At 34.9% G+C, this 12,971-nt stretch overlaps 1 protein-coding gene across 2 annotated transcripts in view; it reads right to left on the reverse strand.

The window, feature by feature from the left end:
- Positions 1-644: 644 nt before the first annotated feature.
- PCDH9 (protocadherin 9) overlaps positions 645-12,971 on the reverse strand; it is a 672,648-nt gene continuing 660,321 nt past the window's right edge. For both annotated transcript variants that reach the window (XM_059493279.1, XM_059493278.1), the window contains exon 4: positions 645-3,941. In XM_059493279.1, coding sequence (XP_059349262.1) covers positions 3,568-3,941 — 374 coding nt within the window. In that variant the 3' untranslated portion in view covers positions 645-3,567. The remainder of the gene's footprint in view (positions 3,942-12,971) is intronic.

Below are 12,971 nucleotides of genomic sequence, written 5' to 3' on the forward strand. Positions count from 1 at the left end.
AATAAATAAAGGACACTGTCTGAAGGAAAGCAAAAAAGCCACAACTCACTTCAGAGAGGCATCTGTAACATGACAGGTTATGAATAGTTTTAAGTAATATTTAGCCTCACAGATAGTAAAATTGAATAGTCACCAATACTCAGTTGTCATCTCATTGGGTGCAGTGGGATTTTAAATTTTTTTAAAGGTCCTCATCTGACATATCATACAATTCTTGAAGGGTTTTTCCCTTTTTTTTTTCTTTTTTTTTCCCTTTTTTTTTTCCTGAGTTTTAGATAATAGCAGTACTACAATTGATTAAGCCAACCAAATGGTTGTGAATCAATGGCACTTACTAAATACATGTTTAGAGTCAAATTTAAATTCTGTGGAAACATCGGGGAAACATTAATTTAGCTTAAATGGAATTAAGATGCAGTTCTCAGTACTGCAGATATTTCCTTCCTTCCTTCCTTCCTTCCTTCCTTCCTTCCTTCCTTCCTTCCTTCCTTCCTTCCTTCCTTCCTTCCTTCCTTCCTTCCTTCCTTCCTTCCTTCCTTCCTTCCTTCCTTCCTTCCTTCCTTCCTTCCTTCCTTCCTTCCTTCCTTCCTTCCTTCCTTCCTTCCTTCCTTCCTTCCTTCCTTCCTTCCTTCCTTCCTTCCTTCCTTCCTTCCTTCCTTCCTTCCTTCCCTCCCTCCTGTCTCTTTCTCTCTTGCTCTCTTTTTTCTTTCTTTCTCTACATCTCCCATCTTTTTTATTTAATAACCTTTTCAAAGCTGGGTAAGGTCTTAAAATTCTAAAATGGCACAGATTTTGGGAAAATTAGATAAGAAAATTTTCACCTGCCTAGCAATTGAAACCAATTTGTTTTAGCTTCTCCTGCACAGGTTGATAATAGGACAAAGTATTGAAGGTTGGAACAGACTATAGTTCTCTTTTTGCAGCAACAATCACTTATTTTATTTTCTGCACATGATAGAAATATTTTCAAATATATTCTGTTTAAAAAGGCATTTGTAATTTAAACTGGTTGGGGCTATTTGAGTTTTCAAATAATTGTTGTATTTCTGGTTTTAATATAGAACTCAGTGCATCTCTGCTTTGAAACTCAGCATGTTCAAAAATAGCTACTCTTATTGATATATATTTTTCAAGGTTGTTCAGCATTTTCTTTTGTTTTGTTTTTTTTACCTGTGCTGCAACAAAAATTATTATTCAACTACTCAAATTTTCCTTGTAGGAAAGAATTTACTGTATTTTGATATGACTTAATTCTACTCTCAAAAGAAAGATCAAAGTGTGGCAAGTGCTGTATTTCCTATATGCTACTCCTGTACTTTTACAGAGATTCATGCAAGGATGCTAATTCCCCATGTCCATATAGGCCTAACAAATGTGGGCCAGATTCTGTCATCCTTGAACTGAGTAAATAAAACTTTACTCAAGTCAAATAACTAATTTTTAATAAGTGCCTACTTACACAGGAATGCCAGAATATAGCCCTCAGGTTTTATCATTTGCTGTATACTCCAGTCCTACACATATAGATAGATATGAACTTAATGGACCATGGTATGCTTCAAAAAATAACTCAGAAATTCAGAATGAAGCAAATAAACAAATCAACCAAAAATAACAGAAGGAAAGAGAAATTAACAGGAATAAAGTCCCTTTTAATCTGCCCAAGAACTAACACAACACAATCAGAAATTCAGAACATTTATTGCAAAAGCTGAATAACTAAATAATGTTGAACTGGCAAAGCAGTAACAAGGATAACTGGTTAGATATTTATTCTGTCAAAGTCATCAAACACCCCTCACAAACTGACATAAGTACTGCAATAAGCAATGCACCCCTAACCCATTTTTAAGCCTTTTTTACTGTGGAGGAAAAAATAAAAGCGAACTGCTATATACAAAAGAATAAAGAAAGAAACAAAAAGATTCTGTTTTTTTGTTAAAAATAACATCACCTTCAGATTAGCTAAATTTGTTACTTTAAGACTGATGTTTCACTGTGGCATAAGTAACTTGCTTTTTTTCTGTAAGGACTTTTTTGCATGCTATTTATTTGTGTAAATCATCTTTCATGCCTTAACAAAAACCATTAAAAAATGTTTTGAATTTGGATTTGCTTTGCGTGCAACTTAGATCTTACTAACATTAGGAGTCACTCTGCTGATTTTGACTGAGGTGACATGATACTGGTACCTGCCAGGCATTGACCAACTATGATAACAAACAGCTAAACAGCAATAATTAGAGATTTTAACCCTTTAGTTCCCCCAACTAGCCTACCAGGAGAATGCTCTGTTACATCATGAAGGCACAACACATTAAATATTCTGTGGCTATGGTCTAAAAACACTCGTGTTACTACAACGTTAACGCAGATGAAGATCAACACAAATGCTGCTGTTTCAGCAATACAAACTGTCTTAGATATAGACACACACCTGCCCAACTGGAAAAACATTATTATTGTATTTTGCTCCTGCAGAATTTCCCCCATGTATTTCAGCTGGGATCAACATCAGCTACCACTCATTAAATAATGGACTATAAGTAATTTGCTCGAGGATCCCAAACAAATAGCCTTCTCCCTTGCTCACCACCACACATTTAAATATTCTTCTGTTTTGCAATTTCCCTGTTTTATGAAACAGAATGGAAATTAAACAAAAAATTGCTAAGTTTTTAAGCCCTTACACCAGTCCTTTCATTTCTTAATATTAAAAAAAATTGGAAAAAAATAAGAAATTCTAACTGAATGCTGGCATCATTTGCTACTACATAGAAAAAAGGGTTTTTTCCTTTTCTACAAACAACCTTTCTTCCTACCCCATCACTTTTTTTCACTTTTAATGCAAGTGGCTTGAGTTTCTTGGAACATTGTGTGTCAGACAGACTACTAACACAGAAACACCATCACTGAAAATAAAAGCAAAACAAGAAAGCAAATGAAAGAAATTAAAAAGCAACTGTGAAACACAGAAATATGCTACAGTATCTTTTCAAGTGAACATTATAAGTACACAAAAATCGTAAGTAATAATTGTTGCTATTTACAAGTATTTGAACGCTGATTGACTTACAAGTGTCCACTAACATTGTTAATAGCACAATAGGTTTAATGTTTACAGCTTCAATTGTTTGCAATATGATCTCAAGTATAACAGTCCCAGCATAGATCAGTGACAACAAAAGCACAATTTTCTAACTGGATATGCTTTTCAATCTTTGCAATCCACTGAGCTTTCTCACTCTCTCACTCTCCAAATGCATCTTCTTTTGTTCATAGCAGCAGTCCAGGGTCAAAAACCAAAGAAACAAAAAAGTATATTTTCAAACTGGAGAGATCTCTGCAGACTTTAATCATGTCTATTTAACAAAACCACACAACTAGTAGAAACACTCTTTCATGTTGCAGGACATCATACCTTCTACGGTGCTAACATAAAGATATGCATATCTCTGCTAGGTGAAGCATAGTTCTAGAGGTCTACCCAGTACATAAAGCTCTGACACACACATAGTATTAGCAAGTCTAAGTAAGCTAAAGTCATTGGTCCAAAGTAACCATTTCTTATAGCTGGTGCTCCTTTGGACTCTCCACAGATCCTGGGGCCGGTTTATAAGACTTCAAGTTGGCCAAAGGAATGTCAGTGATGTGGTTGCCAGTGTTGAAATGGCCCTCACTGGAACCATACTGCTTTCGATCATTGAACTGGTTTCTGTTGCTATCTTCTTTCCAGGTCCTGGTCAATGTGTGCCCATTAACTAGTTTGTCCTTCTTAACCCATTCCTTCTGAGGTGCAAAGGTGGAGAGAGGAGACTTTGGCTGTTGGTATGGGCCTAAGCTAGGAGGCATCCAACAGTTGTCTGAGTGACCCAAAACCAGGCATTCTTGAGTACACATCTCTGTAGCTTCAGCTAATCCTCGTGGACCAAGAGGCCCATCTGTAGAAGACAAACAGAAAAAGAAAAAAGGGGAGAAAGGGGGAAAAAAAAGACATAATATTAGATTTTGATATTTGTCATGAAACAAATATAAACATATATAAACAAATATACATATACCTCAGGAGAAAACTAACAATGATCCCACAACCAAATATTATGCTGGTAAATTCTACATACATTTTCATTCTGTTAGAGATTAGTTGCTTTGTAGGGCGTATACTCCCTGTATATGGTACCTGCCTAGTTTCCAGAAGTGGAGAATCAGTTCAATTATCCCTATGCTACTGATCTCGGATCCTACTACGGATAAACTTAACTCCTTTATTCTAAGTCATATCAAAAATATAGAGCTAGGTAAGTGAAAACGTCCAAGGAAGTAAACCTACCCTTACAGATTCTGAGTGAGAATTAATGCTTTTTAGGGCCTGTTATTTGGATGTATTCTGTTCTGCTTTCAATTCAATTTACTCCTGAAGAACCTTGGTGAATTAACAGCCTACCGCAAACTGAGAAACATCTGCACTCTCCAAAAACAGGATTTCCCAAAGGAATGTGCTGTACACAGGATTATTCTAATATTTACTGCTTTACAAACACAGCTTGAGGCACAGTTCTAGGTATCTACCCAGTGGATGCGCACTCCAATGTATAGTCTCAACAAGTACGAGGCAAGTTAAATTTTCTTGATTGACTATGAAACCAGTAAGCAATTCAAAACATTGCGTTGGGAGAGAGAACAAAATCTGTAACTTTTCTGACCATTCAACACATCTCAGATGCTACACAGATACAATCATAAAAGTCAAGGGGAAAAAAAAATTCTTATGTAAATCTGGCACTTTAAAAAGAAATGTTCTCATAATTCTTTGTAAGCTAGAAATATAAGACCACAGGAGACAGAAATGAAGGTTGTTGAAGTACTATGCATATTAAATATCTACATAACTTTTCACACACTGTTGAGGACACAGCAGGCCAGCTGCAGGCCTCTCGCAATCAAGCAGACGGGTCACCCATGCCTTCAGCAACACTAAATTCCTCTCAGTCTTACTGCATTTTTAAATTACTTAATTTGCTCATCGGCTCAGGCTGGTTGTATAAGGATGGTCAAGCCAGGAAAAAGGCAGAAAAATCACTTTGTCTATTTTTGTTAGATATTTCTCAGTGTCTGGGATATTCTTTGCCAGAAGTCATTGCTGTGTTTAGTTTTGAGCAAGAATTTTGAGATGTCTTTTCTTCACTTCAGACTAAATCAATGGGCTAGCAGTGAAAACATTTGAATAGTTAAGGAGACATATTTCCTTGATTAACCAGCCCAGTGACAGGAAGGAAATTATAGATTGATTTTTGAGAAAGAACATTAGCAAGTAGGCATGAATAGCAAAGTTACTAATCAGAAGAAAAATGTCAGCAATGTGTCAGGAAAAAAAAAGAGCATCTTAATAATAATGTAATTGAAACTCACAATGATAAGTGAAGACAGTCTAACAAAGATTTCTCTGTTAAAATGCCAAAGAATATTTTTGTTCTCTTGTACTCCATGCATATACAATAAATTACGCTTACTAACATCTTTTTCTGAACACTGAAATTAAATCAATTAATTTAATGGAAACTCCTATTCATTTCCAACTGCTTTTAAACACAGATATAAAAAAAGAAAACATCAGGCATATTTCCACATGTTATATTAGTAATTAGCTAACCTTCTTATCTCTGAGCAAAAACTCTTTTTGAATAACTAGAGAATATGGGGTCCTCTGTTGATGTGACAGAATATAATAAGCTATAATAAAGTAAGCAATAATAAAAGTTGCTACTGAATTTCCCACATAAGTATGTGTCCTATTTCTGAAAACTAGAACATGAAAAATGTATAGAATCAATGCTTTCTTCCATTTAGATCAATACAAGGTGATATAATTAAACCAAAATCATTAAGAAAAAAGAAAAAAGCAACTGTAAAGTAGGATCTAAGCAGAGATTTCAATGAGAACCATGAACCACAATTCTAAAATGAGACCTGAAAGAGAGATTTTTTTTTTTCTTTTTTTTCCTATAAAACTCTTGTGATCCTGTATTATGAAGTTCTAACCAAACTGAGGCAGGCACTTAGAGAGAAATAAATCCAAACCAAAACAATTATAAGTAAAGAAAGGACTCACAGTACATTGTTCACTTTTCCAAAAATTAATCCACATGTTAAAAGCTGACTTCTAATTTTTTTTAGCTGCCAACTAAAGTTCAGTTTTAGTTTTTTTCCCATTTCAGAGAAAAAAAGGTGAGAAGTGGCAGAACTATTTTCAATCTGTCTACTCTCCCAGTAAACTACTATTTTATTGAACAAGAAAGAAAAAAAAAAGTTTTGCAGACATTAAAACTTTCAAAATAGAAAGAAAACATTTTGCCACAGAATTACACTTTTCAAGAAGGATGGTGCATCTACTCTGCGCTTCCAATATGCAGTGGAACAAAAGAATAACAGGAGAGCCTTCAGTATGATAGTTCTGCAGGAGATATGTTACTTTTTCTGTTTAGTTAAATAAATTTTGAGATAAGACTATCATTTCCATTTAAAATTTAAATGACCAATCAGCTGATTTTAGTTAAGAATAAATGTACATGAGGCCCTATAAGCTACATGACAAACTCTTTGGAAGATTTACTTCATGTATTTTGCTTTCTGTAGTAACAGTCGTAGGCAGTTAATGCTGTTCAACTTGGAATGAATTTTAAGCATCCTTTGCTTTAGCCATCTCTAAGCTGACAGACTTTCTGGAGAGCACAGGAATATTCAGATATCTGCAGCTACTGTGAGCAGCAGACAGGAATGGGGAAACAATGCTGAGATGATTGCCAGTGCAAGAATTGTTCCTTGGGTGCTTTTCAGTTTAACAAAATACCACTGTCCAACTTAGACCTGGAAAATTAATTGTTGTGTGAGAGTCTTCCCCCGATCAACCTTCCCTGTGCAGAGATGTCAATCAAAGGCAAGACCATGCAGTCCTTATAGCAGCCAATTACAATTTTGATATGGATGTTGGTCACACCAAGTGACAGCTGTAGACAGACTGAGACACTCTCCTTTTGGGAGAGGATTGGGAATCTCAGGGAACACCTGAAGGACACTTCTTTTAGCTGTATAACTGTTCAAACAGCTGGGAGCTATGTTACAGTCTGCACACACCTCTACATATGCCTGTATGTAAGAATGCCCAGAATTGAAAAGAGGTTCAGACTCCTACTGAAAGATGTATGCATATTATCCAGTCCTCTGTCTCATGCCTTCCAATCTGTAAAATGCAGGGAATATTTACTTGCCTTACTAAAATATTGTGAGGTTTAAGTTAAAAAATGCCTTTCAAGGCTACATCTAATATATAACTAAGAATTACATTTTTATTCACTTTTGGTTTGAGCCATCACAAGAGAAAAAGAAATCCACAAAGTGATTTTTTTTAGAAATGCGAATTGTTAGAATAATTTTACTCTTAAGCTACTAAAGGGAATGGTCATGTTTACTTATTGAGGAAAAAGGCAGCTTCATTCATAACATGTGTGGTGCCTGCCATAGCTATCTCCAGTTAAGGCCTTTAGATAAACCAAAATTGCTTGGTAAATATTGTTGCTAATAATGGTGACAATCATGATTTAGGGTATTCTACAAATTTTCTACTGTGAGATAAAAGAAAAAGATGAAAAGGAAAAAAGAAAGGATCTCACCTTAAAAAAAAAAAATAAAAAAAGAAGATTGTTTTTACAATTAGGTTTTTGAGTTTCTGTTTTATTATATTTTCAATCAAAAAATTTGTTCTTTTCTAAGACTCTTTATCATTCAGGTTGCTATTTAGCAACATAAAGTGTAATGATCATAAGCAATATGATAAGAGAGAGATTTTCTGGGGATAGTGTGACTGAAGAGTTGGCTGCTATGTATTGAGAAAGCCATAATGTTGCCTTAATGGTAATTATCTTTCTCCTCCACCACAGCTGAACAATAGTTTTCACCCAATTTTCTAAAGTTGTTTCATTACCACATACAATGACACCACTTAAAAACCTGTTCCTGCTGCTTTAATTTTATAAGTGCATTAATTTGTTTCCTTTCTCTTCACAAGAATGTCACTGCAATTTCTATATCAAGCTTTTCCATGCTGAAGTACTTTATTGATATATGTAGGAGTTTTTTTTCAAAGTATTTGTTCTCTGAACAATCCATAATCCGTGCGGCTGGTTATCAGTCTTGGCTGCTTGAATATATAATGACACAAGTGCTGATAAAACTGTACAAGCCATCTGTCTCTGGAGTTAAATGTTTTGAAAGCAAACACAAAAGTGCATAACAAACACTCCCTTAAATTGTCTTTGTAAATATTTATATCAGATCTGACCCAAAAATGCTTTTTTGTTGTTATTTTATTCTGTTAATAGCTGTCAAGCAGATGCATGACTTGCCTACTCAAAAGCAGACAGGTGTAAGAGGGGAAATAATGTATGCCACTCAAGAGCTGGTCATACCCTAATGCTGGAATTTCTGTGTGGTCTTTTATCTCTTTTTATTATACCCAGAAGCTAAACAGCTATTTCATTGATTAACTTACTGCTGCAATTAGCAACTAGCTTCTGGTGTGATGACCAGCTGCTTTTCAACCTGCTTCTTTAAAACTCTCTTGCTTACAGCCAGAGAATTAATTCCTTATTTCTGAAAGAGTTGAGGCCACAAGATTATTTCTACTTAGTGAGACTTTTTGGTCTCAAGCAAAATGAATAGGTACTCTTTGCCCGAGGGTGCTAACATGAAGTACAGTGGATTTGAACACGGCCACAGTTGTGTTTCAGAAAATCATATTTATTTAACTTTTCATACTGCATCTTAAAATGTAAAAGAAAACAACAGCAACGTTTTCAGCTCTGTTTATCCCCAAATACAGAAAGGGTTGTTTTGGGGTTTTTTTTGAGCTTTCATGGGCTACTTTACTAAATGACCTTCTCTGATTTTACAGCCTTCCCCACATATGGAATATTCATGGAACTGAAATGACATTATTCCATTTCATAGAGGTTTTACAACTAATCATATATTAAATATAAAAACTGGAAAAAAGTTTATAATTATGAAGATTCTTTTGCCTTTTATTTTGCTCTTAAGTATCAAACAAATAAGTGGGGAAGACTGTTCTTTATTTCTAGTCTGCTAAAAAAATAATCCAAGACTACAAAATCACACACATGCTGTGTAGGGTGTGCTTCCTCGGCATTATTAATTAAAAGAAATACTCAGTGTCTATTAAAAATATATATTTTTAGTGACTTATTCCATGGTCATTCTATCTGGCACAGTCAATTCACATTCCATCCTCAAATTACCTTGTTCATAGGTCCCTGGATTCCTCCTATCACTGCTACCAGTTTTGGTAGACTTATCAGTACCACCTTCTACCCTGCTGCTTCTCTCTTGCTTTCCTGGTGTTCCATCCTCTGTACTAAGGTACACATCAAGAAACCCCTGCTACTCTCTGCTCCCTGTCTTGGCTGAAACTTCTCTTTCATCAAGGCTGAAATAAATAACACTGTAAGGTTAGCTTATATCTGCATTACTTAGCAGAGATTAGCTGTGAAAATCCTTAATTAGCGCAATGAGAGGAGGGGCAGGAAGCAGGGGAAGAAGGGGTGTGTGGGAGGGACTGCCCAGGATACAGAAAAGCAGGAACAAAAGTATTTTCTGAAAAGGCGGGAAAACCTCACACAGTAAGATTTTCTACGTTATTCTGTGAAATATTTAAGTGATCCAGATGGGTTCTATATCATTTACATGACTCTGTACAAAAACTCTGCATGACTTTGATTCCTTGGGCAGCTAAATTTTGAAGGCAACAATATTCAACTGCTCGAAATTTTTTTCTAACCAATTGTGTGATGACTGAAGTCTATATCTTTTCAGAGCTAAGAAAATGAACAAAGTAGAAGTTAAGAAAGTACTCTGCATTTATCTCAAGTTCCTTTCCCCTACAGCTTCTCTATCATAAAATTTATAATGAACAGCAGTTACTTTGTTATATTTTTTTTTTTCTGATGTATTTACTAAAAATTCAATACCATTACTACTCAGAAGGTACACCTCCATCAGTAGTGGCTCTACTGTAAGGATGCTGTTTTTACCTGACCCTACTTTCTGCTCCTATTTCCTTCTACTATTTCTGCATTGATATGCATGTATATAAACCTCTCTGCATCTCCATGTGTGCATGGTCAGAAAGTACACATATAATTCCTGTGTCTGCTAAGCCTGTAAGATACTAGGGGCCAATTTTCTTAGTGCTGCCTAGTCTTTAACAACAAACAGACATGTGAACCAGCATGAAGCCTGTGACCATTCTGCAGGCAAGTTGCAACAATCTGAAATCACAAGGTCACGTTCCTTGCAACAAAGGTGTGGGAAGATGCCACAGGAGGTGTCACAAAGTGCCATGGTCTGGAGTGCTGAGCTGCAACTGAAAGCTCAAACCTGAATGATTCTTCACTGGTCCATCTCCATTACTTATCATGTGTTGCATATTGCCTATATTCGGATCTTTATGCCAATACTTTTTTTTTAACTTAACTGGGTGAAACTTTACAATTTATTGTTTTAAAAAAAAGAAGTAAAAAGTGTGTTCACTAGATAATCTAGTGGTTCTTTCTGGTCTTAAAAATCTACGTATCAGCAACCATTAACATAAAGCTGCATTTTGTATAAGGTTTCACTGACAAATGAAGCCAATTCTAGCATACCCTTTAGAAATACAGAAGACACAAAATAATATCTGGGATTTTTATTCTGACTTAATACATTCTGTCATTAAAAACAAACAAACAAGTGAATAAACAAACAAACAAAGACACACAAATGACTGCAATTTGTATTCTTAGCTGAAGTGTCACATTGTGGATGCAGACAGTCACCTTGCAGGAAGAGAAGGAGAAAAGAAATGCAAACAGTATTTGGCAAAAGAAAACCCGTTTGTTAACAAATAAATAAAGATTAAAAGCTTTACCCAACTCTCATACAGATTTCATTCTTTGGGCACAGATGAAAAGTCAACATTTGCAAATGGAGATAGTCCAAATTCAATAATACATGGGCAGCCAGAACAGCAGATTCTCTCCCTGAGAGGATATTGTTATTTAGACAGACTTTATGGCACACAAAGAGCAGACAGCATATCTTTATAAATTTGCAACCATCTTCAGTATCGCATGGAACTCATCCATCTTTTCGTCTGCTCAAGCTACTCCTCTGAAGAATGCTATCTCATCTAATTTTATTTCCTCAAAATTGGCAGTTTTTTCCTGCCATACATTTAATTTTAGCAGGACAATCTAATGCATAAGAACTCCTCAGAGGATTCAAATGAACCTTTTAAATTTGATTGTATCACTTAATGAGACCAGTGTTCAAATATTTGGAATAATATTATTTTCAGCATTTATCTTTTTCATTATGTAGCTCTTCATTTTGCTGCCTAAAAAAAGTCTTTGTTCCCAAAAGGTGATGATGGATGGTGATAATAAAATATTCATAAAGCATCCCATGGTCACAATAATTTACAATCTTTTTTCTCACACACCTAAATATTTATGATACTTGATCAAAATATTTTGTTGAATTGATTTACAGGCAACATGCTGAGACAGCACCACTTTTGACATGGTCACATTTTCTGATCTATTAATATGCCCCAAACATGAACCTGCTGTCAGTCTAAAAAAACTGAAGTCTCTATTTGGAACATTCAGTCAACTGTTTAACATAAAATCAAATTTTGGTTAGTAATTTCTATAAATTCTCTTTGAGAAGAGGTAGGATTCAATGTGGAAAAAGGTAGTCAAAATAAGAATTGGCAGAATGTTGTGAAACTGAGCTGAACAATAGTTATTCCTACTCTGCACAGTGTTGTGCTGTTTTTAGATGCCTGGCCATTAACTCATTTACAGCAGGAAAAAAAAAAAAACATTCAGGTTGAATTTAATTTCATTTTTTATGATTGTTAAAAAAGGCTAAAATAATTTGTTTTCCTGATAATTTTCTAACTTACAGTAAAATCCTGACTTTCTGACTTGTGATAAATACATGTCCTGGCTCCCGGAGCACGGGCATGGTAACCTGGGATATATTAAAAAAAGGATATTGACTTTATTGAGCAATAACTGAATAAAGGCAAAATTCATAATCATCATCATCTACATATATATATGATGAATTGTTCTGCTAAATTATATATGATTTTTTTATTTGTATATCTATATATTTTTTATTTTATCTTTTATATGTATTTCTGTCCATTGATAAATAAGGAATCTGTGTATGACAGCTGGGACTTATTTCCTAAGTATTATATTCCTAGCATTAGATTGACCTCTGTAAAGCAGAAAGTGTCAAAATAAACATTTTCATTTAAACATTAATTTGAGGGAAGGGAAGGGAAGGGAAGGGAAGGGAAGGGAAGGGAAGGGAAGGGAAGGGAAGGGAAGGGAAGGGAAGGGAAGGGAAGGGAAGGGACGGGAAGGGAAGAGAAAAAGTGATTACCTCCAAGGAATTCAAGGGGGAAAATCAGACAATATCAAAAAGCTACAAGATTGTTATACTCAAGAAAGCAGCTCATCTAAGGACAATGAAAATGAGCATTTATGCTATGGTGTTTAAAACACACTGTCAATTAAGAAATATAATTAAGACTATTTTTGCATAAAAGTATAAATTCATTCTGTAATTTAGTTAATTACAAATATCTCAATAAACATTCAATTTAGGTTGAAATGCATCTTTTAATGAATCCCTATTTCTAAAGTATGCTTCTTGCCACATGTGTGTTTTTGTATTTTCCTTCAGTACAAATCAGACCAAAGTCAGATTTAGCTTAAACTGAATTTGTTGCAAATTTGTGGCAGATGCCTTATGTGTACATGTTATTATGTAAATAAGTAGTTTAACTGATTTGAAAATTTGAAGTACATTTCTCTTAGCAGAATTTGGACCTAAATCTGGAT

Source organism: Ammospiza nelsoni, chromosome 2, assembly GCF_027579445.1.
Source record: "Ammospiza nelsoni isolate bAmmNel1 chromosome 2, bAmmNel1.pri, whole genome shotgun sequence".
Lineage (NCBI taxonomy): Eukaryota > Metazoa > Chordata > Aves > Passeriformes > Passerellidae > Ammospiza > Ammospiza nelsoni.